This window comes from Lynx canadensis, chromosome B4, assembly GCF_007474595.2.
Source record: "Lynx canadensis isolate LIC74 chromosome B4, mLynCan4.pri.v2, whole genome shotgun sequence".
Taxonomy (NCBI): domain Eukaryota; kingdom Metazoa; phylum Chordata; class Mammalia; order Carnivora; family Felidae; genus Lynx; species Lynx canadensis.
The window spans coordinates 32,110,247-32,136,867 of NC_044309.1; the positions used below are offsets into that span (position 1 = coordinate 32,110,247).

At 39.9% G+C, this 26,621-nt stretch overlaps 1 protein-coding gene across 2 annotated transcripts in view; it reads left to right on the forward strand.

The window, feature by feature from the left end:
* The window catches only part of CCNY (cyclin Y), a 233,661-nt gene that overhangs the window by 136,235 nt on the left and 70,805 nt on the right, over window positions 1-26,621 (forward strand). For both annotated transcript variants that reach the window (XM_030321264.1, XM_030321263.1), the window contains exon 2: window positions 17,765-17,839. In XM_030321264.1, the coding sequence (XP_030177124.1) occupies window positions 17,765-17,839 (75 nt within the window). The remainder of the gene's footprint in view (window positions 1-17,764; window positions 17,840-26,621) is intronic.

Here is a 26,621-nt window from a genome sequence, read left to right on the forward strand (position 1 = left end):
AGTTTCTTTATGTTTGGGATTAATTGATTTATATATTTGGGTGCTTTCTCATTTGGCACATAAATGTTTACAATTGTTAGGTCTTCTTGGTGGATAGACCCCTTAATTTGGATATAATGCCCTTCTTCATCTCTTGATAGTCTTTATTTTAAAGTGTAGATTGTCTGATATAAGTATGGCTACTTTGGCATTCATTTGTTGACCATTAGCATGATAGATGGTTCTCCATCCCCTTACTTTCAATCTGAAGGTATCTTTAGGTCTAAAGTGGGTCTATTGTAAACAACATGTAGATGGATCTTGTTTTCTTATCCATTCTGTTTCCTGTGTCTTTTGATTGGAGCATTTAGTCCATTGATATTTAGAGTGAGTACTGAAAGATCTGAATTTATTGCTATTATGTTGCTTGTAGAGTTGGAGTTTCTGGTGGTGTTCTCTGGTCCTTTCTAATCTTTGTTGCTTTTGGTATTTATTTATTTATTTATTTTTATTTTATTTTATTTATTTATTTTTTCATCCTTTTTCCCCTCTGAGAGTCCCCCTTAAAATTTCTTGCAGGGCTGGTATAATGGTCACAAACTCCTTTTTAATTTTTGTTTGTCTGGGAAACTTTTTATCACTCCATTTTATCTCTCCTTCTATTTATCTAACAGCCTTGCTAGATAAAGAATTCTTGGCTGCATATTTTTCTGATTCAGTACATTGAATATATCCTGCCACTCCTTTCTGGCCTGCCAAGTTTCTGTGGATAGGTTCGCTGCAAACCTGATCTGTCTTCCCTTGTAGGTTAAGGACTTTTTTCCTCTTGCTGCTTTCATGATTCTCTCCTTGCCTGAGTATTTTGTGAATTTGACTATGATATGTCTTGTTGATGGTTGGTTTTTGTTGAATCTAATGGGGGTCCTCTGTGCTTCCTGGATTTTGATGTCTTTCTCCATGTTAGGAAAGTTTTCCACTATGATTTGCTCACATTACCCTTCTACCCCTATCTGTCTCTCTCTCTTCCTCTTCTGGGACCCCTATGATTCTGATGTTGTTCCTTTTTAATGAGTCACTGATTTCTCTAATTCTTAAATCATGCTCTTTTGCATTAATCTCCCCCTTTTTTGCTGCTTCATTATTCTCCATAAGTTTGTCCTCTATATCACCGATTTTCTGTTCTGCCACATCCATCCTTGCCACTGCGGCATCCATTCGAGGTTGCAGCTCAGTTATAGAATTTTTTATTTCATCCTGACTAGCTTTTACTTCTTTTATCTCTGCAGAAAGGGATTCTAATCTATTTTCAACTCCAGCTAGTATTCTTATAATTGTGATTCTAAATTCTGGTTCAGACATCTTGCTTGTATCTGTGTTGGTTAAGTCCCTGGCTGTCGTTTCTTCCTGCTCTTTATTTTGGGGTGAATTCCTTCATTCTGTCATTTTGAAGGGAGAAAAGGAATTAATGAGGTAGAAAAAATTTAAAAAATTAAAATTAAAAAATACTAAAATTAAAAAGTTAAAAACAAACACCCCCCCCCCCCCAAATCGAATAAATGATGCTAGATCCTATGTGTGTTTTGGTCTGGGTGTTGAAAGTGGCTTGATAGATTAGAGAAAAAAGGGGGGGAGAATAAAGGAAATCATTTGGAAATTTGAAGAAGTGAATACTGAAATGAAATAATGGAAGTAAAATAGAATTTGAAAAAATTTACACAAAAGTAAAAAAAGTAGAAAAAAATTAAAAATATTTTTAATAAAAATTGAAAATAAAAATGAATTTTTTCTCTTTCTGTATTCAAGAAAAATAAAAGAAACAAAAAAGAGAAAAAAGAGGAAAGAAAGAAAATTGAATAGATGGATCATCTAACCAACTGAAATACGACTGACATTACTTTGTTTTTCCCTAAAAGTCAAACTATGAAGTGCTTTATAGTCCATAAACTAATCAGGTGGTGAGACTTCTGTTCTTGAGGAGCGAGGTTGGCCCAGTTGGGCGGGGCTTAGTGTAAGGGCTCCGTTCCTCACTAGATGGTGCTGGTAGCCTACTGGGGTGGATTGTTGTGGCAATTGTAGGTGCTTATGCACATGCGCGGGAGTGGTGAAAATGGTGTTGCCCAGCTACCCAGTCTCTAGTATTGGAACTCTGTTCTCCCCAATTAGCAATCGCACAACAATTGCACACCTGTCCTTCGTCTTCGGCTTTTGTCTACTCCCCGCTTCCACACTGTCTGTGAGCAAGCCCCAGGCAGCACCTCCCTTCCAGGTTTTGTCTCAGATGCTGCTGCCTTCCCTGGTCCCCCACTTCTGAGGGACTGCGGCCTTGACCCACTCTGCCCCTCTGTGGAGGGTCTCACCGAGCAATGGCTGGGTGCCAGCCACACCCAGGAACGCCCACAGGACCGTGCTCCTGCTGATGCCCAGAGACTACAGCCAGGTGCCAGCTTGCCCCAGAAAAAGTTTGTGAGACAGTGTAGCAGCAACACCTCAGGGATTATGGAAAATCACAACACACATCTGGTACCAGGCTTCACCCCCAACGACCCTGTTCCAGCACCAGCAGATGTGGCCGTTCTCTGTGGTCTGTTGGGCCCAGGTGGCCTCACAACCTCTACCAAATGTCCTTCCAGCAGTGGAACTGCTTTTTCCCATGTGGCCCGAGAACCTCTCAGACCCCACTCTTTTCCTGGGGATTCGCCCTTCCCACCAGAGCACCATCAGGTATCGAGCTGCAGAGTTGCAGACTCTGTGCTCCCCGTTTACAGTCTTAATGGAATTTAAACCCTCTCCTTTCTTTCTCCTTTCTCCTTTCTCCCTTTTTAGTTCAGTCCCTGAGGCTGTTTCCAGTTTTCCACTTTGTCTCCAGCTTCTTTTGGGGAGGGGGTGCTTTTCCTGTATTCTCCTCCCGCCCCTGCCCACCCCATCTGTGTCCTCTCTCCGCACACAAAAGTGGCTCCCTGCCTTCCGTGGCTTCTCTCTCCCCAATTTCACCTCTCCACACTGCATACCTGCTGAATTCTGTGGTTCAGGTTGTGCAGATTGTTGTGTTAATCCTCAGATCAGTTTTCTAGGTTTAGTGTTTAGTTTTCTATGGTTTAGTGTTGGTCTGGCTTGTTTCATGGACGCGAGACACACAAAAAACTTCCATGCTATTTGTTTATTTTTGAGAGAGAGAGAATGTGTGTGAGTGGGAAGGTGGGGAGAGGGAGAGAGAGAGAGAGAGAGAAGGAGGGAGGGAGAATCCCAAGCAGGCTTCATGCTCAGTAGGGAGCCCAACATAGGGCTCCGCCCCACAACTATTAGATCACGACATGAGCCGAAATCAAGAGTTGGACACTTAAGTGACTGAGCCCACCAGGCACCCCCTGCATTACAGACTCCTGCAGAAGGAAGAACCAATGATTTTTGGAAGAACCAAACCAATGATTGGTGATAGGATTCATGAGTTAGTGGAGGGTAATGAATAATGAAACCCCAGCAACACCAAGTTTAGAAAGGAAGCAGAATCAATGATACTGATTATAATTTGAAACAAATGACATCATTACAAGACCTTGGGAAGTACATGTCAAACAGAACTTTTAAAAAGATTTATTAAAATAGTTAAAAAACTGATTAAATTTGGGAGTGAAAAAATAATCCTTCAAAGGGAATTTGTGCATGGAAGCAAATGATAAACACTTGCACAGCTTAAAATTTCTACCATCATTTGCTTTAAAATATGCAGTTGTAAGCCTGATTTGGAAAATAAATTCATGCTGTTGACCTCCTCTCTGATCATGGACAAAGAAACTACATCATGGAAGGTCAAGAGTTACACAGTAGTTATCATTGAAGCTTTCAGAGTAAACCTTAGGCAGAGAAGGATCAGGAAATAGGTTTGCCCATACTGGGTTTGCCTCCATTATGCTGGATGGTAACAGGTTAGCTTGTTTAAAAAATTTTTTTTTTTAACGTTTATTTATTTTTGAGACAGAGAGAGACAGAGCATGAACGGGGGAGGGGCAGAGAGAGAGGGAGACACAGAATCGGAAGCAGGCTCCAGGCTCTGAGCCATCAGCCCAGAGCCCGACGCGGGGCTCGAACTCACGGACCGCGAGATCATGACCTGAGCTGAAGTCGGACGCCTAACTGACTGAGCCACCCAGGCGCCCCCGGTTAGCTTGTTTAGAGTGGAGAAAATGGTTCCAGGAAATGGGGAACATGAGCAATTAAAGGCATTTAGCACAGCTGTAAGTGTTTGGGGTTTAACTGGATTAATTTCCCACAGGTAGGTTAAACCCAGCAGCACACCCATCCTGTGAGTCTTCCCGTGCTTCCTCCATCCTCTGTGCCTAACCTCTGTGGTTGGCCCCATTATCAAGTGCATTGTTCCTCTATAATATCTTCAGACCATCCATTTCCCTTAACCACCTTCCTTCCCACCTGGATTATGGCCACAGCCTCCTTCCCAATATCCTATCTTCCAGTCTTGTCATCCTTTCGTTTGTTTTTTCCTACTGTGCATCCCTGGTGATTTTTCTTAAGTGTGTATTTGATCATGTCTCATCACTCCTTCAGTAGTTCCCTGGTGTCCTTGCAATAAAATCCTAACTTCTCAAGAACTCTTTCTCATCACTTCCTCCTTATACCATGACATATTTTAAGTGTGTCTTAAAGGCCTGGTATGCCCTTTTTTTTTTTTTTTTTAAACTTTTTGTCTTTGATACACTGGTTTCGTCTGCATTAAATACCCTTACTCTTCTCCCCTTTAGGGTGGCTGACCCACCTATTCTTTCTGGAAGCCTCAGCTCTCTCCTTGGTTCTCCGATAGCACTTGTCCCTAGTAAAACACAACTGATTTGTCTGCTTCATGCTAGCCTTTCTTCCAGCCTTTATACTCTAGAGGGCCACAGGGTCTTTCCTGACATATTTCTTGCACATAATGCCTACATCAAATTGATTCTCAATAAATAATTGTTGATTATTGAATTAAGTAATGATAAGGGAGTTAAATGTCTCTTTTCCTGGCTTTCAGAGTGTCATTTTTGGACAGTTTTTAGTTGTCTACAGTAGCAGATTTCTTCAATATTACCCATACATAAAAGACCTAGTTATTTGCCTGGTATTAAAATATCAGTGATCCAAGTGGTGTTTTCCTATTTCAATGGTAGTGCTAATTCATGCCTCTCAGGAGAGGCTGGTTGCTAGGAGATTCTTTCTCTTTGAATTAATCTACATTTGTGTTAATGGTTGATCCTTGCCAATTTTTCTTTTTTCTTTCCTTTAGTTATTGAGAAGAGCTCCTTCATTTGATCATTCTTTTATGTCATTTCCATTTTCTGTTAATTTTTATTGAGTATTTGGACTTTGTACACATGGTCCCTATCCTAAAGTGGTACTGATTCCACTCAGGCCTTATGTGGGGCCCATGAATCCCACAAGGCTTTAACCTGCACTGTCTCTGATCATCACAGGACCCAATGAAGCTCTCAGTTACCATTGTCCTTATTTTATTAAACTCAAAGAAGTAACGTGACTAATTGGCTAAGCAGAAACCAGAATTCAGTCTTTTAGCTTTCCATTGCACATTTTTTAATCTTGTTTTCTGCTGTACTTTAAACACTGTAATATGTGGTTAATAATCTGATGCCAGGACAAATTAAGCATTGTTCAATTAATTTATCTGATGCATGATTTTTCTGTTGTTTTTTTTTTAAGTTTAAACTTGTCCCTTCACTTTCAAATTTTTTTCCAGTGGATATCTTTCTAAACAGAGACCAGCAGCCAGATTTGTATTTTTGAACATCATCAGTGGCTTGTCCCACTTTGTTCACAGGAAAAATGCAGCTTCTTGTTCTGGCATTCATGGTGTTCTGCAGTTTGGCCTGAATCCACTTTTCTTGCTTTTCTTTCTGAACTCTCCAGGCTTGCTTGTATGTCTCCTGGCTATCCCCTAATAAGTTTTTGTCCACCATATGCCTTGGCCCATCCTCTTCATTCTGGCTGAAATGCTGTCCCGCTCTGAGCACCTTTCTTCAAATAAAAATCTGTCAGGTTCACTGAAATCTCATCTGTTCTAGGAAATCATCTCTGTTCTACCAGTAAAGCTTGGAGCACCTCCCTCATGTGATCCTTTCTGCATTCTGAATCTCTTAAGGATTATTTGAGGAAATATTATTTGTGTGTATATTTTATATTTGTGTATATTATTTGTGTGTATGATTATTTGTGTGTATATGTGTCAGGAGATAGAAGCTCCTTGATAGGGTGGACCGTACTGGAGAATCTTTGTGTTAATATGTGTGTTTGGTTCAGTACTGTGGTGGTGTATAGAAGGTATCTGAATACATTCCCTGACCTTTATGCAGTCAGTATGCATTTGGGGGATTGGACAGTCAAACCAATGGTTGTGGAGGTAGAAGAAAATTGCTAGAACACAACATGCACCAAGCTTGGTTGGAGTGGAGAAGGACAAGTGAGTGAACCTAGATGAATCAGGAAATCTTCCAGGGACTACAAGCCTTGGACTTGAGGTGGGAACAGCAATGTGCTGACCTAGAGAGGGTTGTTCTTGGCAGAGGGGATGGTCTGGTCAAGCCCATGAAAAACCAAGGATATTAGCTGAGGGGGTGGAGGGGGGTGGCAAAGTATAAGGGTATAAGTCAAAGATAAGTGGGAAATCAGGTCAGCCAGTTGTATAGGGCTGACCAGTTATACAGAGGAATGATGACTGAGCATGTAAGCCAGTGAGAGCTAGTCCTGTTTTCTAAGTGGATGATTATATGCAAATAACAGTTTTGTTGTGTGTCTCAGTACTGTGGGTATAACAAAATATTTTTGAATGTGTCAGCTTGTATCTGTGCTTCCACTAAATCTAATATGGGAGTAGGCAGTAGCACTGTTCTTGTTGCTCCCCCCCCACCCAAATGACTTTCATAACCTTTTTTATGTTCTTCCTTGCCTGACCTCTAGTGGATGTAATAGTAATCAGCAAAATGCTCAAAGGAGAGCAATGTGAAGCAATGTGAAACAATGGAAAAGCCACTGCCTGAATTTTCAGTTTTAAAGTAGAAGAGATAGTTTGTAATATGAACTGTGAGTAGACAGGGTGATAATCTTTAAACTTTCAAACACTTGGATTGGTAATTCTGTGTGCAGGGACCTTGTCTGATGTTCAGTGCTATATCCCCAGCTCACCATGTAGCAAGGGGTCTGACATGGGGTAGGTATGATGCTGAATAAGGATGTGTGTGTATGTGAATAATTGTATGTGTGTATGAGTTGTGTGTGTGTGTGCGTGCGTGCAGAATATCTATACATAGACATTTATTTTAGCTCTTTTTATAAAATACTATAATTTTCTGTATAAGATCTTACAGTCTTGTTAAATTTAACAATAGTTTTTTGTAGCTTAGTAAATTGAGCCTTTTTAATATTATCATTATTACATTTGTTAGTCGTTTATTGCTCTAGGCCACAGTGTTTCTCCGTGAATGCCCCATTGGCATTGTGAGGCACAGTTACTCATTGTGTGGGACTATGGTAACAGATAAGTAGCAGCTGCTTAGTATCATAACAGCCAAAACTGTCCCCATACACTTCTAAACACCCCTGGGGTAAGGGAGATAGTGCTGCTCCTTTAGCTGAGCACTATTGCTAAGGTAAATGAATGATAGTAATTTCTATATCTTAATTTGTATATAATGCCAATAGATTTGTAAAGCCCCTTGTATTTTCTAAGTATAGGATTATATACAAATAACAACAGTTACGTTTCTTTCCAATCCAATAAATTCTCCTTTTATTATTTTTTTTCTTGTCCCATCTCTTAACAATGTTGCACCGAAGGTAACTGGATCCCAGCCTCATTCCTGACCTCAGGAGAATGCACCTAATGTTTCACCATTAAGTATGAGGATTGCTTTAGGTTTTGGGCTAACAGCCTTTATTAAGGTTTAGGTTAAAGAGATTTGCTAAGAGTCTTTTATCAGGTTAAAGAGATTTGCTAAGAGTCTTTTTTATCCTGAATGGTTATGGAGTACAGAACCACTATTAGTTGGACTTTTTCATTTTATACATTATTAACTCTTTATCTCTCTGTGCTTTGTTCTAAGTGATTTTCTTAGATATGTTTTTCAGGCCACCAATTCTGTGTTCAGGTGTGTCTAATCTGTAATTTAACCCATCTATTCAGTTTTAGATTTTAATGACTGTGTTTTTAATTTCTGGAATATATATGTGTTTACATGTATATGTATACATACATGTGTATGTGTATATGAACATATATATGGACATGGGTTTTTTCCAAAATGCTCTCTTTGCCTTATGTTTTTCTTTATGTGTTTAGGTAGCACATATTTATTTAATGGTCTCTATACAGTTGTTTTATTATCCCAAGTTCTTGGAAGCCTAATCTTGCTATGTGTTGTGTCCTCTGACTCTTGCTTGTAATGGATTATTTCCTCCTGTGTCTTGCCATTTGGAATGGTGAGACTGTCTTTAGAGAGCATAAGCTGGTGGAGCTCTGGGAAGCAGGATTTTTCAAGTGGTTTACAATTAATTCTGTCAGGTAGCCGGGGATATCTGACATGTGACCAATTTTGTATAAATGTATCTAGGGATTCCTGAACTATGTGTGTAGAATAGAGCAGAATTCCAAAACCACATGAGAGATACGGACACACCAATGTTTACCAGTTACTAGGTGATTAGGAGCCTTTTCCTCTCTCCCTGTCTCAGTCCAGCCTCCTTTTACCTCTGGGTTCATGACATTGTTTTTTTCCAATTTAGTTTTGTTGAGATTGTAGCCCATATATGTAAAACCATCACTTCTAACTTCTGTCCACTCTAAGGGCTTATATTCTATCCTGTAGGACATTAAAATAAAGTTTCTAAACCAAAGCACTTTCTTTTTTAGTTTTTTAAATTTATTTTAAGAGAGAGAGTGCATGAGCAGGGGAGGGGCAGGGAGAGAGGGAGAGAGAGAATCCCAGGCAGGCTCTGCACTGACAGTGCAGAGCCCCATGCGGTGCTCGATTTCACAAAATTGTGAGATCATGATCTGAAGGCAAAATCAAGAGTCAGACACTTAACCGACTGAGCCACCAGGTGCCCCTAAACCAATGCACTTTTATTTTTTTATGTATTAAAAAAATTTTTTTTTAATGTTTATTTATTTTTGAGAGAGACAGAGACAGAATGCGAGTGGGTTGGGGCAGAGAGAGAGGGAGGCACAGAATCCAAAGCAGGCTTCAGGCTCTGAGTTGTCAGCACAGAGCCCAATGCAGTGCTCAAACTCACAAGCCGTGAGATGATGACCTGAGCCTAAGCTGGACGTTCAATTTACTGAGCCACCCAGGCGCCCCCCAAAGCACTTTTAAATAAATGAGGTTAGATTAGTAATTATGCCAGGATAATAGGTGAGACCTAAGACCCAGCTCACATTGCTGGATGGCCCATCCATGCTGGAAGACCTCAGTTCTGTTTCTCGTTAGGCCTCAGGTCATGTCCCTCATTTTCTTGGCATACTCTCTTGTAGGCCTTTAAAAGGATGTCTTATATTTTATTTCACATTCTTAAGTGCTTGTAGTGTGAGAGCTTTTAGTTTTTCTGCTGTATTGGCAGAATAATCTGTCTTTAGTTTCAATGTTAAGATCTTTAAGGGGCACTTCGGTGGCTCAGTGGGTTAAGTGTCTGACTTTAGCTCAGGTCACAATCTCATGGTTCGTGGGTTTGGGCCCCGCGTCAGGCTCTGTGCTGACAGCTCAGAGCCTGGAGCCTGCTTCAGATTCTGTGTCTCCATCTCTGTCTGCCCCTCCCTGGCTCACGCTCTGTGCCTCTCTATCTCTCAAAAATAAACAAACATTAAAAAAAAAAAAAGATCTTTATCTCCTTTGGTTCATCTTAAGATAGAGTATTAGAAAGAGACAGTGGAGAGACTTGGGGGGGGACGGGAATAGGGAGGGAGAGTAAGAGGAAGAAAAGAGTGAGTGAAGGAGATACTGAGAGACAGGTTGGAAAGAGGTAGAGACGCAGATAGGTAGGTTGATGGAGAGAAAGAGAGCACACGAATGAGAGTCAGACATGTGTGCAGAGAGATGCACACAGAGACACAAACATGCAGGCACAGACTCAGACCTGGAAATTCACCACATAGGTGTGTGGACCCAGAGATACGTACTCACAAAGCCGCATACATGGTCCACCCTCAGGGGTGCAGGCAGCTAAAAGTAGAGAGTAGAAACAGAAAATAACCAAATCTAAGAGTGTTAGAATAGTTGTAGGAATAAACTCAAAATCAGCGGGAGTAGAAAAGATGGCTTTAGAGTTAACTGGAATTTTGGAACCAGCAGTTTGCGGCCACAGCAACAGTGGTTATTATAAATGGGAATGTGATGTGGGCTGTTGGCATTGGGCTTGCCTGGTAGCAACCGATGGAGCAAACCAGTCGGGGCATGGGGGTCAAGCATTTGATTTTGGGCTCATTGCACTAATAAATGGAAATAATCACTGATTTTTAAGCAGTGGGACAATAGTAATTTTTTAAAAAGTAAACGAACCTAATTTAAAATTAACAGTCTATTTGTTGATTTCATCATTGCCTTGAAGATCATAGCCAGATTTAGAAATATATCTACCTAAAACTGAAATTAAAACTTTGAGATTTTGATCATGTCAAATATTTGTCTAAAGACAGGAAACGATGATCACCTGAGGCTGGTAGTGCAGAAAAAAGAGGTAGAAGGTGGAAAGTTTCTGTTTTGTGCATGTTGTCTTTGGTGCCTCCTCTTCCATCCATATTAGACCCAGTACATTTTAGGCCTTGCTGCACTTTCTTGTTTTCCTTTTTTGGTTTTCCTAGCATTCTAGGCCAGGAATGATAGATGATGACTCCTGCTTATCCTGGGAATTATTTTATTACATGAGTCTTTTATAATGCTGGTGCTGGTTTAAAAGCCAAGATGAGTAATTGTGGACCTTTGATATTGCGACATCTGTGGAAAGAACAAGAAAATTAGGTTACCTGGCATAGGAAAATACTGCTGAATTAAACTGGCTGGCAAGCACACCCTTTGATTTTTTCAGTTTTGAATAAAGGGATTCCATCATCACCTGTACTCAGCTGAAATGGGCTGAGAGCGGTGTGACCGAACATCTCTGTTATCACCTGAAAGTCAGGCAGTAGAGTATTAGAATGTCTGTTCCATTAATATTTTAATTTGACTGTGAATTAATAAATATCATCATGATAAAGAAGCAGTCAGTAGTTTAAAATTCTGCTTCCCAACATTTAGGTTGAAGTCAGTGCTAGGAATCCCATAACATTTCTTAAAACTGCCTTTTCTCTCTGAAGTATCACTGCCTCAGAGGCTAGTTCATCTTGTCATTATAGATCACCTTGTCCTTTTTTTTTTAAGAGGTAGGAGAACCTGTATCAGGAGTGTGAAACACTGAAGTTTTAAACATCAGTTTCCAACCGGGAGTCCTTAGAAAACAGATATTGTATAATGATGGTTTAGCATTATCTTTATTGTCTTTTTTAGCATGCATATTTTGAGCGTTTTTTGTCTTTAGCACTGAGCTAGATGCTGTGGAGTAATGTTTTTTTAATACCTTAAAATTTTAATAGCCATTCTTTATGGGGCACCTATTGTGTGTCAGATATCCTGTTTTTTGCTTTATATGAAAAAATTCTAATCTTCACAGGAGTCCTCTAAGTTAGGTTATTTGTCCATCTTATAGATGGGGAAAATGAAACCCAGAATAGTATGGCAATTTGCCTAAGGGCATGGAGTTAGCAGAGATGTATTCAAATCTAGATCTTTTACATTATGTAGGGTGCTATTTCTACTCCACCATTTGAGCTTCTCTTTGGGGAGTGAATGATTCTGAAAACTCCAGTACAGTTGATTTTCAGCATTCTTAATGTGGGTTGTAGAATTCATAGAGTGTTCTTGATTGGTTTTTTATTCTTTTGTTTTCTCTGCTAGAATTTCACACCTTAGAATTAGAAGGATGCTCTGTTAGAGCAGGAACTTGATCTGTTTTGTTCACTTCTGTATCCTCAGTATGTGGAACTCAACAGTACCTGGCACTTAGAAGATGCTCGTTGATTGTTGAATGAATGAATGAAAAACTTGGCAGGTTGGACTTGCCTTGACAAACATCCACAGTATTCATACTCATGGTATCTAATAAAATGCTAATTTGACCCATCATAGTGTAATTATTAAGGCAAATATGTGATAGAAATAACATTTTAAAATCATCTAAATACATATTTTGTCTCACCACCATTACTTTGAAAATCAAGAATGCATTCTCATGTGTAGGAAATAGTTCATGTAGATAATAGGAAAGGTAAAGAAAGACACAGACATGTTTACCAACCCAAAGTCATCTTTTGTTATCACAGGACTGAGCACAGTACCTGGCATATAGTATAGACTCAATGAGTGTTTGTTCAGTTTAACTTAATTGAATTGAATGGACTTGCCAGGAGGGGAAAACGCAGTATAACAGATGCAGTGCTTTCCTTAAGCATTTTTAAGCACACTATTCTTTGTCTCATAGGATTTGGTTAGATATTTCATTCTTCATTATTTATTGCTGGTCCTGTACTTTGATGGGGTCATGTACTTCATCTTGTCTCACTGACTAAATTGTAAATTCTTGTTGGATAAACTGCATCTCAGCCTTCTCTGTGCCCCTTCCAGAGATTGCCCAACTGCTGACATCGCAGAGCTGTTGGCTCCTATGTGGTGTCACTAGCCAGCTTATCTCTGTGGGTCTTTTCTTGGGGATGGAAGTACTGCAGTGGGGATTTACTCTTTTTAGTAAGAATAGTGTGGTCTCCACTAAAATTATATTTAAATGGCACCCTGTCAAGTAGATATTTAATTTTGTAAGTTATTACTTCTTCTGGATAAGTTAGCACATTAGGTACTTCAGGAGTTTGATGGGCCAGGTGGGAAAAATCAAAGCCTTGAGTGCTCTGGGAAGGTGAGTTTGAGGGCAAGGCTAGGGCTGTGTGAGTTTCCAGGAGAGGATTTGTGGAGGGTGAGGAGTACTTGATATGGTGGTGGATTGAAGGAGGATTATTGGAACAATTAGTGTTTAAACTATGACTTTAAGATAGGCAGTATACTGTCAGGACTTTAGCAGAATGGTTAGCATTCTTTAGCAGTGAAGTTTATTTCATCTATAATTTCTGATTTTAAGCTTAATATTTCATGAATTTCTTCCTTTTGATTCTTGCCATTCAGAAACATCACTGAGCTGAACTGAGATGACTACACTCTTCCATGTGTGTTCAACTTGTTAACATTTGGAGTATCACTTTTCCTGATTGTCTGCAGTATGGGGATTTTTTTCTCTATGTCTAAAGTAGTAGTTTTGTCATGCTTGACTTCAGAGTATAAGTTTGGGTGATATGGCCGGTTTATTTTGCTTGGCTTGTGAGAATGCTGCCTTTTCCCATTTTTTGTTCCCTGAAAAGTTGGAGTTCTCTTGCCAAAGCACATATTGTAATTGCCATATTTCTCTTCAGGATCTGGGGTTGCTCTTTTAAACCTGTGTGTAGGATATGGCTGCAGTTCCTTGTACCTTTCTTTGTCTTCTGCCGTTGTGCATATTTAAATCAGTGACAGATAAACTGGGTTCTGTGGTTGGCCCACCTTCACATTAAGTTGCTCTGAGAGGTCTGGCTTTTAGACTTGTTCTGTGCAAAGTTAGCCTGTCGGCCTGTACGTGGCAAAAGTTTTAGCACTTTCCTTTCTGTGGTTAGGAAATATGAATCTGGGTTAGGATTGGAGAAAATGCAAACCAGCATGTTGTTAAATGCTTTTTTCTGAGTAATGTCCTGGCAGCTTGTGAAAGTGTTGTGCTCTAATGTATCAACATCTGGGCATGCTTTCAGATGACAATTAGCTGATGATCTCTGATGTCCTCAGCAGTGCTGCATGTACTCTTGCATCTAGAAGAAGAGATTTCCTTGATATTTCTTTGTGTAGAGATTTCCTGGTTATTTCATCCAGGATCTAGATCCTAAAATTTAAATTCCAGGGAGAACTTGAGAAAGATTATGTGAACCCAGCTTTAAGGGCTTCTGGATTTTCCTCTGTGTTGTCTTTTGCCTGCTTCCTATTTCATACTCTAGTCCTTCTAGGGCGGTCAGGACCTGAGGCAAGATCAGGCCTAGAAGGGGTAGTGGGAAAAACCCTGGACTCTTCATTTCAGCTGGAGACCAGAGTTTTGGTTCACTTAACCTCTCTCAGCCTCACTTGCCTTATCTGTGAGTATCATGTCAAACTCTGATCTTGAAGACTCCTCTGAACTCTTTATGACTTGCTCTGTGTCATTGAACTGGGTAGAGATGATACCTGGCCTGTCACTCACACAGGAAACCATCTCTGACATGAGTGTTATGTTCAGACCTACAATTATGACTTGGCCATGAAAGAAACCTACAGTAGCCTCTTGATGTATCACGCTTGGTAGGGACAGTGTAAAACATGATTCCTGCTGTTTGGGTTCTGCCAGGAAGAACAAGCAGTTGCTACCATCCCCTGCCGCCTGTGGCCCTGTTCTGTTTAGACCAGGAGGTGTTAGTGTACACACATGGTGGCTGCTGGCAGGACGAAGGCACCTCTCCACTCAGGGGTCTCTCACAGCCCATAGTCTTTCGTCATGAGTTCCTTACAGCACGTGGCCAGTGCCGGTGGGGACACTCATCTTGGTGTCTGTGTGCCAGTCCTCTCTGACCTGTGGGAAAGGGGTGTGACAGCCACAGCCAAGAGAGCCTCAGGGCATCTCATGGGAACACCAGCATGGGCTGTAGAAATAATAGGCCAGGCACCTAGAAGATAATGAAGGCTTGAAATCATTTTTCACAAGTTGTTTTAAAATGTAAGTGTTTGAAATTACAAAACTTAAAAAAAAAAACAAAGTAATAAAAATATGCTCAAGGGAAGCTTAGAAAACATGGAAAAGCAAAAAAAAAAAAAAAGAAGAAGAAGAAAGAAAGAAAAGAAAAGAAAAAAAGGGCTCAGTTGCATTATTCAAAGGTAACCAAATGTTAGTATATATTCTTTTAAAATGTATTCTATACCTATGCATATCCTCCCTCCAGATGATATCATGCTGCTGTCTTCACCTAATGGCATATGGTATTGCTCTTTCAACATTAATAAAATATTCATGTTGAATATTTCATGTTTTTTTTTTTTTTAATTTTTTTTTTTCAATGTTTATTTATTTTTGGGACAGAGAGAGACAGAGCATGAACGGGGGAGGGGCAGAGTGAGAGGGAGACACAGAATCGGAAACAGGCTCCAGGCTCCGAGCCATCAGCCCGGAGCCTGACGCGAGGCTCGAACTCACGGACCGCGAGATCGTGACCTGGCTGAAGTCGGTCGCTTAACCGACTGCGCCACCCAGGCGCCCCTCATGTTTTTTTTAATTATGAAATAGTCTTTATTTGTTGAAGTATATTGGCATACAAAATATAGTTTCAGGTGTACAACGTAGTGATTTGACAATTCTATACATTATACTGTGCTCCCCATGATGAATGTAGTTCACATGATTTTTTTATGGTGGCATAACATTCCACCATCTAGGCACACTATTATTTACTAGAACAAATGCCCTGTTATTGGCAGCCCTCTCTCACAATCTGTGAATGTCTCCATTCTTAGCAATTTCTAGGCTTTGTGACCATTATAGCATAGAATCCTGATCTTTAGGGATTGTCTTCCAGGATATTCTTGAATTAAAAAAATTTTTTTAATGTTTTTATTTTTGAGAGAGAGAGAGAGAGAGAGAGAGAGCATGAGCAGGGGAGGGGCAGAGAGAGAGGGAGACAGAGAACCCTGCTCTGTCAGCACAGAGCCTGACATGGGGCTTGAACCCATGAACCATGAGATTGTGACAATGTATAATTGACTGAGCCACCCAGGTACCCCCATTCTTGAATTTTGAAGTGGCAGGCTCTCAATTCCCTAAGAAATGGCAGTCTTGTGGGCTCCACTGTTGGCTTGAAACAGAAAAACTTTACATTTTTGCTTGCGGTGAAATGACTCTTAAAGAGAACTGGTCTGCATAGGATGGCCTGTCTATTTTTCAAACATCTAGATTAAAAATCTGTCATTAGACAGTCTTCCCACAACCACACCCCTGCAAACAAAACAAAACAAAACAGAAAACAAACCAACCAACCTGGTTTGGTAGATGAGTCCAAAATGGGTATTAAGGGAACCAACCAAGAGGTTGCAGTGCTCACACTGTCCAAAGCTGAGGAATTGGGTGCTTGCTTTTGCTCCACCACCAGCATGGAACACCACAGGCACATTGGTTTTCAGTTGATATTTTTCTGTGGGGACTATAAGTTAAGGTTTTGGAAGTTAACAACATTCATCATGGCTGGATTACATATATGCCCTCAGTTTTCATATGCTGAAGTCTTCAAAAAAATAATTGTGAGTAGCACATTTGTTATTTGACCTTTTTAGAACAAAATTCTACTTGAACAGGAAACCCCTTCATAAAAACTCATTTTCACCAGGAGATATCTGGCCTAAATTTATCTAGTTCAAACTGAGGCAAGTATGAGAATTGTCTTTTTTGGCCTTTTTCCTCCCATCGGCTTTAGCTATGAAACTGCTACACTGTGTATATAATTTTAGTAGTTGTCATAGAAGAAGGACCAGATAATTGAAATAGCATTTAAGATTCAATTTGCATTTCTTTAATCAAGCACCCAGTGAGAGGTCAGGAACTATAGTCCAGTAAGTGATTGACTGATGTGGGAAGATTGCCTCACTTCAGAGGTTTGCTGAGGTGAGTCTCTGTGGATGAGTGATTAGTAGGTGTTGCTTCTGGTATGTATATGACCGTCCTTTTTTTTTTCCCTTTCCTTTTATTTTTGACTTGATTAGCTGTTAAAACTAAAGATAGATACCATCCATTTTTATTGGTATTGATTAGTTTTCTTTGAAAATTTATTGAAATAATTGAACTCAAAATAGTTTTCATTCTGATTGCAGAGAAGGTTGACTACTGGAGAGTGGAATCTTAGGTCCCACCTGGAGGGGCTAGCAGCTGCTGCGTCCCAGCCCATTGTACCATTGGGGTGGGGAGCCAGTGTTGCCAAATGATCTGATTTCTCAAGAGAAGCTGGAAATATAGATTTTTTTTCTTTGTGGTGTATGCTTGATATATAAAAATCATTTTATGTTGGCTCAAATTAAAAAGAAATGGATGAATCAGATGAAACATATCCATGGCCCCAGATTATGCCCACAGATGGCTAATCTGAGGCCTCTACTCTGAAGGATAAGTTTCGCCTTTTTAGAAAAGAACTGTTAATTAAGCAGAGTTTGTGGATGCTGATTTGGCTTAGATCATTCTATTTCAATCACCTGTAATAAGGAAATACCACTCACATAACTGCAGATTTTAGGTGAGTCCATTGTAGCACATAATTCTCCTTCAGTGGTATAACTCTTTCTTGCTGTTCTGTAGTATCCTGGGCACAGAGCAGACTTTTAAAAAGAAAATGGAGTTTTAGGCCAACAGATCTCCCAGCAAGTGTCTAATTTTTGTGTGTGACTTTCTCAGATTTCTAAATAGCAGTGTTCTCAATTGAACCTAGAAGGATCTATCAACACAATAACTAGGTTTTTTAAAATACATCCTTGAACGTATTAGCAATTTAAGGTTAAAAAAAACTGAAAATTAATCTTGACTTCCTTTAGTTATCAAATGAATATTGATGTATTTTCTTTTTCTTTCTTTAAAGATTTGAACATGGAATTCAATCCTTCAGACCATCCTCGGGCCAGCACAATATTCCTCAGTAAATCTCAGACAGACGGTAGGTTACTAATTTATTTCTGTTTCTTAGGGGGAAAAAAGGCTCATGTTGGTAACCTAAGTCTTGATTTTCTACTGGATGTGATTCTCAAGGTAAAAATAGAATCCCCTTTAGTAGTCCCCAAAGTGTGTTGTTTGATGGTGTTCTCTGGGGTTTCTTTCTTTTGTAGTAAGTTACGTTTTTAGAATTTCCTGTTTGCAGCAACTATCCTCATTTTGCCAGTTTGCTGAATTATTTCTGTGTACCTTCTATAGTAGCAGTTTTTATACTAGAGTCAGACATTTTCCTTTAGGAATTAATATTTACATAAAACTCTAAAGATCAGAAGTGTTTGTTTTTTTAGTTAAAGAAAGCAAAATATAATCCTTAAATATAAGCAGTAATATCTCTGTTGTGCCATTTGAGAACTGAATTGAACCTGTATACTAAGGTAGATGTGTTCTTTTTGCCAAACATCTACTAACCAGCTTATTCTGCAATCTTTGTGGTTTGTCCCAGGTATGTGTGGAATTTCTATTAGGAGGTTTTCTCTCTTTTTCAGCCCCTAGCTTATCTCACTGTTCCCTGGCCCTTGGCTACAAAAGGACAGATATAAGTTATACAGTATAGTGAACATGAAACTTCTCAGTTGGTTTCCTGTAAAAGAGTAGCAGGAGAAATTTGTTAAATGACAATGTAGTGACCAGGATATTATTTTACAATGCTAGAGTTCTATGTGATTCAATCCGTGAATCACTAAGCTAAGCTCTAATTTAGAGAAAATCTGAAATTGACTAGAAAATAATCAAACATATGTTAAGACAGAGACTTCATTTATAAGAACTGATAACTTATCCATAATGTTTAGATGACAATTTTGACATGGCATAATGCTGAAGTAATATTGGTGATCTTTATTTAAGCAGGCCACTGACTTGATCTGAAAGAATTTGGTACATTTACAAAACAATCAATGTTTCCAAGTGTAAGAATAATGATTCTAGGCGTCAAATACCTGTGAAATAAGTTTTGAATATATTGGGTAAAAGCAAAACAGAACATTTTTCTCTTGGCCTGGTAAAGTGGGAAGCCATTGGGGGGTAGGATATTACAAGGGAAGAAAAGTGACAGTGGGGATGACGATTTGGAACAATGAGAATCTAAAACAAGTTTTTGTACTTAATGAATGCAAGGTTGGCATACTTTCAGGTTTGGGTCCTGTTTCCTGTGATTTCAAAGTATAGACCAACATCATTCAAGATATTTTCTAACTAGATGCAAATAGAATTTCAAAAGAGCCTCTAAATAGATGACATATACCTTGATTGTCATGGTAAAACGAAATGAGATTTTCTGACCTAACAGAAGGATTGCTCAGAAATGAGTTGGGAGGAAGTGTATCTTCCCCCCTCACCTTTACTGTAGATCTCATTGCCCCTTCCTCTTCTGGAACATCAGGGTATTGGTTACTCAGACCCTTCTGTTTAATCCTTCAGTTTCTCCTTAAAAGCTGGATCTTTCCATTCAACATGTAAACCTACTTGAGTCACACAAGAAATACAAGAAAAGGGTTGATGGGGTGTGGAAAGCAGGGGAAAGTGGGTGATGGGCATTGAGGAGGGCACCTGTTGGGATGAGCACTGGGTGTTGTATGGAAACCAATTTGACAATAAATTTCATAAAAAAAAAAAAAAAAGAAATACAAGAAAAGGAAAAATAATCAATAGTCTCTCCCTGAGCTTTCCTCTCTATCTCTGCTTATCTTCAGCATTCTCTTTTCCACTGGGATCTTCCCACCAATGCAGTTCTGTGGAGCATATATGGTAAGGTTGCTTGGGGACATTTTGGCTTCTGTTAGCTCTTTTGACCTCTTATGTGGCATTTGCTGCCTTGCTCCTTAAAACTCTGTTTTGGCCTTTTATATTTAAACAGGCCAATTTGTTGAAAACAAGTCTCTCTAACGAACAATTGCCTTATAAATAATTGAAAGAAATAGGTTTTAAATATAGGTAAATTTGGTAACTTTAATAAGTTAATTCTTCGGTGTATTGATTATCAGTCAGGGAGTTATTTGGGGAATTGGTCCTGAGAAACCCTCCCTTTCTTTAAGGTCTTTCTCAGGCATCTTGTCCATTTATCCCTTTAATGTTGGTATTTCTAGGTTTCTGTGCTTTATTATACTCTCTTATCTTCTGGGTTTGCACACAGTTCCATGATTATGGTATCCATTTCAACTATAATGTCTAGCCAGATTTTTCTCTGCAGTGTTCAAATCCCTTGTGTCCATCTGCCTGCTGGATATCTTTATATCTGTCTCTAATTCAGCATGTCCCAATCAGAACTTAGTAACTACACCTGACGCCCTGCATTTTGTAATCTACAGGTCCCCCAGGCCAGGGAGGCCTTGAATTTTCCTAGACTCTCCCCTCTTCCCAAATCTCACATTGCTAGCAGTAGTGCTGGAGTGGACTCACCCTGACTTGCAGGAGCCTGTTGTGCACATCTCTTCCCAGTTCCAAGTTCATTGACACCATCTTGGGAGTTTGAAAATAGCCACAATAGGAGTTTTTACACCATAGAAGTTGGCAAATGCTACAAATCAGGGCAGTTTTTTTTTTTTTTAAGGCAGCTGTTAAACTTTTACCAGCACACCATTGCAGCCAGGTGATCAAGGTTGTATTATTTTTTACCTCTTAGATGTCCCTTGGATCTGACTGCTCTTTACCCATTCCCATTGCTGCCACCTCAGTCGAGACTCATATTTTCTCACTTGGATTACTCAGTAGCCTCTGGATTGGCCTTTGACCTTATCTCTTTCGAGCCCTATGTCTCTACTATTGCTAGGTGAAAAGATTTTCTGTAAATCGGATCTGATTATGCCACTTGCTGGCTTAAATTTTTTTCAGTGGCTCCTCAGTTGCCTTAGAATTAAATTTCAGATGCCTTAGTATGATAATAGACAGGACCCTTCATCATCCATGAAGTGCCTGACTTCTCAGCCCACTTCCTTCTTTTGAATCTCTGTGCTTCAGCCATATGAAATCCCTTGCATTGCCCCTGGTGTGCCATGTGCCCTCATGTGCCTTTGCATTTACCTGGAGTTCCCCTTCTGTCTTCTATACAGCTCATTTCTTCAGTTGCCAAGCCTCATTTCAGCTATCACTTCTTCCCTGAAGATGTCCTTGATGCTTTGGGCTGGGTTAAGTGGGCCTTTGGTGAGCTTGTGCTATAGTATCTGAATGCTTTCTTCATAGTGTGAACCATATGGGGGTATTTAGAGCGATTTTCTTGTCTGTGTTGCCAAATAGCTCCCAGAGGGAAAGGAACATGTGATAAAGGATCTCAGTATTCCCTGTGTGCCCTGCTCTGCCTGGTACAGAGGATATGTTCAACTCAGATGATTGAAAGAAGGAAACAAATGACACAGCCATAAGACATTTTTTATTTGTTTGTCATCATTCTTTACTTGCATAGACTTACATTTTCATTACAAGACTCCCATACTTTTTTTTTTAAATTTAAAACATTTTTTAATTTTAGAGTGTGAGCAGGGGAGAAGGGCAGAGGGAGAGAGAGAGAGTCCTAAGCAGGCTCCGTGTTAAGCGTGGAGCCCAGCGCAGGGCTCAGTCCTACAACCCTGAGATCATGACCTGAGCTGAAATCAAGAGTCTGATGCTCAATTGACTGAGCCACCCAGACACCCCTAAGACCTTCATACTTCTTTTTTTTTTTTTTAAGTGTTTATTTATTTTTGAGAGAGAGAGAGAGAGACAGTATGAGCTGGGAAGGGCAGAGAGGGAGACACAGAATCTGAAGCAGGCTCCAGGCTCTGAGCTGTCAGCACAGAGCCCCATGTGGGGCTCAAACCCATGAACCATGAGATCCTGACCTGAGCCCAAGTTGAATGCTTAACCAACTGAGCCACCTAGGCACCTATAGACCCTCATACTTCTAAGAGTAGTAGAGCAGTTCAAAATTGTAGGTCCTTCCTATACCAATTTATTTTTAATTGGAAGAAATGTCATAATCTGAGATTATAAGGCACACAGCACCCTTTAGATTCCTTTCTTTTGAATCTGGTGATCCCTCCTTTCTTCTTGAGGTTGATGTACTCCTTTAGTAGTTTTGACTACATTTGTGGGTAGGAGGCTGTTGTTGGGGTGATGGCAGTTATGTTAGGGCAGCTACTGCCTGGGACCACAGCCAGGTGTTCTTTTGCCTTTGCAGCTCTCTGCTGTGCAGACCCATCATCCTCTTTCCTTCTTCAATACTTTATGGTCTGATGAACACTCTCTGTCTGCCATGCTCCCCACTGGCCTGCTGTTTGCTCTAGGTGGTATCTGTATTAAGTCATTAGAAGTTAGATTAGAATCTACTAAATTCTTTTCTCTGTGATATCAAAGAGATTTAAGCTGGCCTTGGATCCTTTTTCTCAGTGTTCAAAAGGAGACTGGAAAGTTTATCATAACAGAATGATAATGTAGTGCTTGCCTAATTAGATCTCTACCAGCTGGCTGAAGTTAGGGATATTCTGTCCAAAGCCAGACTGACGGCTCACTCAGTCTTTTCCTCACACAAATGGGATGTCATTGCAGTATTTCTTTTATGAGAGCCACTCAACAAAGAAGGGACCAGGGCTTCCTCTCAGGAGCAGGTGGGGTCCTGGGTAGTTGCCAGGTGAGAGAGAAATTAGTTAGCTTGGCCTACCTTGGTTTTTCATGCTATCATTTTGGCTTGTGGGGAAGAATTACAGTTCCTAGTAGCTTTTCCTTTTCTATACTATTTTATTTATTGTTTTAAAGATGTGAGAGCCTACTCTTAAGTACTAGGAGAAAGCAGCCAAACCACATCTTTTTAATTTTAACTAGGTATGGTTTATAGAGGTTCTTTTGCCTTAAAAAAGAATTTGTACAAAAATAAAAACTTATGTGTATGTGCTTGTGTGTGTGTGTGTGTGTGCGTGCGCATGTAATCTGTGTTCAAGAGTTCCTTGAAACAATTAAAGGAATAAAAACCACTGTTGAGTGACTTGAAGCCAAAGTAGAAGTGTTAAAATTCAGAAATAAAATATGAGCCATGGTTTTTTTGCACATTCTTTCAGAAATACTGAAATTGAAAAAACTGTTTTGTGGCCTTACTTTGTTTAGGGTCATGTTTTTGTTCCTGGGCAGTGTTGAACTTCTCTGTCATGAGGGAACCAACCTTTTTGAACTCCTTTTATCTGGCATTTAGAAGCAGCTGACCCTGTGCCCTGCCGAGAATCTCTTCCATCTGAGCATTCCCATGACCTTTCTCTTGTCACCTTTCCTACATGTCCCGGTTCTCTTTGTTACCCTCTCTTGTGCTGTGTTCTACCATGCCCTTTTCTCCACCTCTCTGTCAGTCACTCTCTGTGTCTCCCTTACAGCTTATCAGGTTCCATAGGGAATATTTTTGCTGTTAGATATGGAAGAATCCATAGGACCCCAAAGCTTTTACACTAGTGATTTTCATAATTTTTTTTCCTTTGCTTACATACCATGGGAATTAATTTTGAAAAACTATGAACTCCTTGAACATTTTTATGTTTGCCAAAAAATTTTCATCCTATCCAAGGATGTAGTTTTTGATGTATTGTAAATATTGACATTTTAGAGTAAAACTATCTGTCTTTAAAAAAATGTTCCGGGGTGCCTGGGTGGCTCAGTTGTTTAAGCGTCCAACTTCAGCTCAGGTCATGATCTCACAGTTCGTGAGTTCAAGCCCCGCGTTGGGCTCTGTGTTGACAGCTCAGAGCCTGGAGCCTGCTTCAGATTCTGTGTCTCCCTCTTTTTCGCCCCATCCCCACTCATGCTGTGTCTCTCTCTCTGTCTTAAAAATAAATAAAACATTTAAAAACATTTTTTTAGTGTTTCAAATAAAATCTCAATACCTTAGTGATTTGATAATCCACCATAAATATACCATAATTTAAAAATGTATGAACAACTCTTCTTTAACAGTTGGAAATTTCATATGATTTCTTTTTCATTTTGAACTTGTATTTCCATGTCATTTTCTCCATAGAGTTTTATCCTAATGTAATATATATATTTTTTAATGTTTATTTTGGAGAGAGAGAGTAAGTGTGCACACATCCCTGTATGCAGGGGAGGGGCGGAGAGAGAGAGGGAGAGAGAGAGAGAGAGAGGGAGACGGAGAATCCCAAGCAGGCCCCAAGCTGCCAGCCCAGGGCCTGACACAGAGCTCAAACTCACCAACTGGGAGATCATGACCAGAGCTGAAATCAAGAGTCAGACGCTTAACCGACTGAACCATCCAGGTGCGCCTAATATAATATATTTCTATGGATAGGTCTGCTGCAAATCTGATCTATCTTCCCTTGTTGGTTAAGGACATTTTTTCCCTTGCTGTTTTCATGATTCTTTCCTTGCCTGAGTATTTTGTGAATTTGGCTATGATATGCCTTGTTGATGGTTGATTTTTGTTGTATCTAATGGGAGTCCTCTGTGCTTCCTGGATTTTGATGTCTGTGTCTTTCCTCAGGTTAGGAAAGTTTTCTCCTATGATTTACTCACATAACCTTTCTACTCCTATCTCTCTCTCTTTCTCCCTCTTCTGGACCCCTATGATTCTGAGGTTGTTCCTTTTTACTGATTTCTCTAATTCTTAAATTGTGCTCTTTTGCCTTAATCTCCCTCTTTTTTTTCTGTTGCATTATTCTCCATAAGTTTGTCCTCTATTTCACTGATTCTCTGTTCTGCCTCATCTATCCTTGCCGCCACGGCATCCATCCATGATTGCAGCCCAGTTATAGAATTTTTTATTTCATCCTGACTAGCTTTTACTTCTTTTATCTCTGCAGAAAGGAATTCTAATCTATTTTCGACTCCAGCTAGTATTCTTATACTCGTGATTCTAAATTCTGGTTCAGACCTCTTGCTTGTATCTGTGTTGGTTAAATCCCTGGCTGTCGTTTCTTCCTGCTCTTTCTTTTGGGGTGAATTCCTTCATTTCATTGTTTTGAAGGGAGAAAAGGAATTAATGAGGTAGAAAAACTTAAATTAAAAAAATATTAAAATTAAAAAATTAAAAACACACATACACACACACGAAATCGAATAAATGATGCTAGATCCTAGGTGTGTTTTGGTCTGGGTGGTGAAAGTGGCTTGATAGAGAAAAAAGGGGGGAAAAAAAGGAAATCCTTTGACAATTTGAAAAAATGAATACACTGAAGTAGACTAAAATGAAATGATGGAAGTAAAATAGAATTTGAAAAGATTTACACAGAAGTAAAGAATATAGTAGAAAAAAATAAAGAAAAATATTTGTAATAAAACTTGAAAATAAAAATGAATTTTTTCTCTTTCTGTATTCAAGAAAAAGAAAAGAAATGAAAAAGAAAAAAGGAAAAAAAGGAAATTGTTTGAATATTTGAAAAAGTGAATACACTGAAGTAGACTAAAATAAAATGATGGAAGTAAAATAGAATTTGAAAAAATTTACACAAAAGTAAAGAATATAGTAGAAAAAATTAAAAATATTTTAAATAAAAATTGAAAATAAAAATGAATTTTTACTCTTTCTGTATTCAGGAAAAAGAAAAGAAATGAAAAAGAGAAAAAAAAGAAAGAAAATTGAATAGATGGACCTGCTAACAGATTGAAATATGACTGAAATTACTACATTTTCCCGTAGAAGTCAGGCTGTGAAGCGCTTTATACTCCATAAATTAAGTAGGTGGTGAGACTTGTGTTGTTGAAGAGTGAGGTTGGCCCAGATGGGCAGGGCTTAGTGTAATGGCTCCATTCTCCACTAGATGGCGATGCTAGCCTACTGGGGTGGATTGTCGTAAAGCTCATAGGTGCGTATGCGCATGCGCAGGAGCAGTGAAAGTGGCGTCACCCAGCTGCCCATTCTCTAGTATTGGAACTATGTTCTCCCCAATCAGCAATTGCGCACCCATCCTTTGTCTTCAGCTTTCGTCCACTCCCTGCTTTTTCACTGTCCGTGACCAAGCCTTAGGTAGTACCTCTCTCCCTAGTTTTGTCTCAGATACGGCTGTTTTCCCTGGCCCCTTACTTCTGAGGGACTGCAGCTTTGACCCATTCCACCCCTCTGTGGGGGGTCTCACCGAGCAATGGCCAAATGCTGGCTGCACCCAGGAAAGTTCCTGAGACCATGCTGCTGCTGGTGACAAGAGACTGTGGCCAGGTGCCAGTGTGCCCCCGAAAAAGTTCAGGAGATAGTGTAGCAGTAGTGTTTCAGGGATTTTGGAAAATCACAACACACATCTGGCACCAGGCTTCACCCTTAACGATCTTGTTCCAGCGCCAGCAAATGTGGTCGTTCTCCAGGGGTCTGTTGGGCCCAGGTGGCCTCACAGCCTCTATACCAAATGTCCTTCCAGCAGTGGAACCGCTTTTCCCCATGTGGCCCAAGAATCTCCTGGACCTCACTCTGCTCCTGGGGATTCGCCCTTCCCACCAGAGCACTGCCAGGTATCGAGCTGCAGAGTTGCAGACTGTGTGCTCCCCTTGTTTACAGTCTTAATGGAATTTAAGCCCTCTCCTTTCTCCTTTCTCCCTTTTTAGTTTAGTCCCTGTGGCTGTTTCCAATTTAACACTTTCTCTCCAGCTGCTTTTGGGGAGGGGTGCTTTTCCCATATTCTCCACCCCACCCCCTCGTTACCCCCATCTCTGTCCTTTCTCCCCCCGCAAAAGCAGTTCTGTGCCCTCCGTGGCTTCTCTCTCCCCAAGTTCACCTCTCTGCACCGCATACCTGCTGAATTCTGTGGTTCAGGTTGTGCAGATTGTTGTGT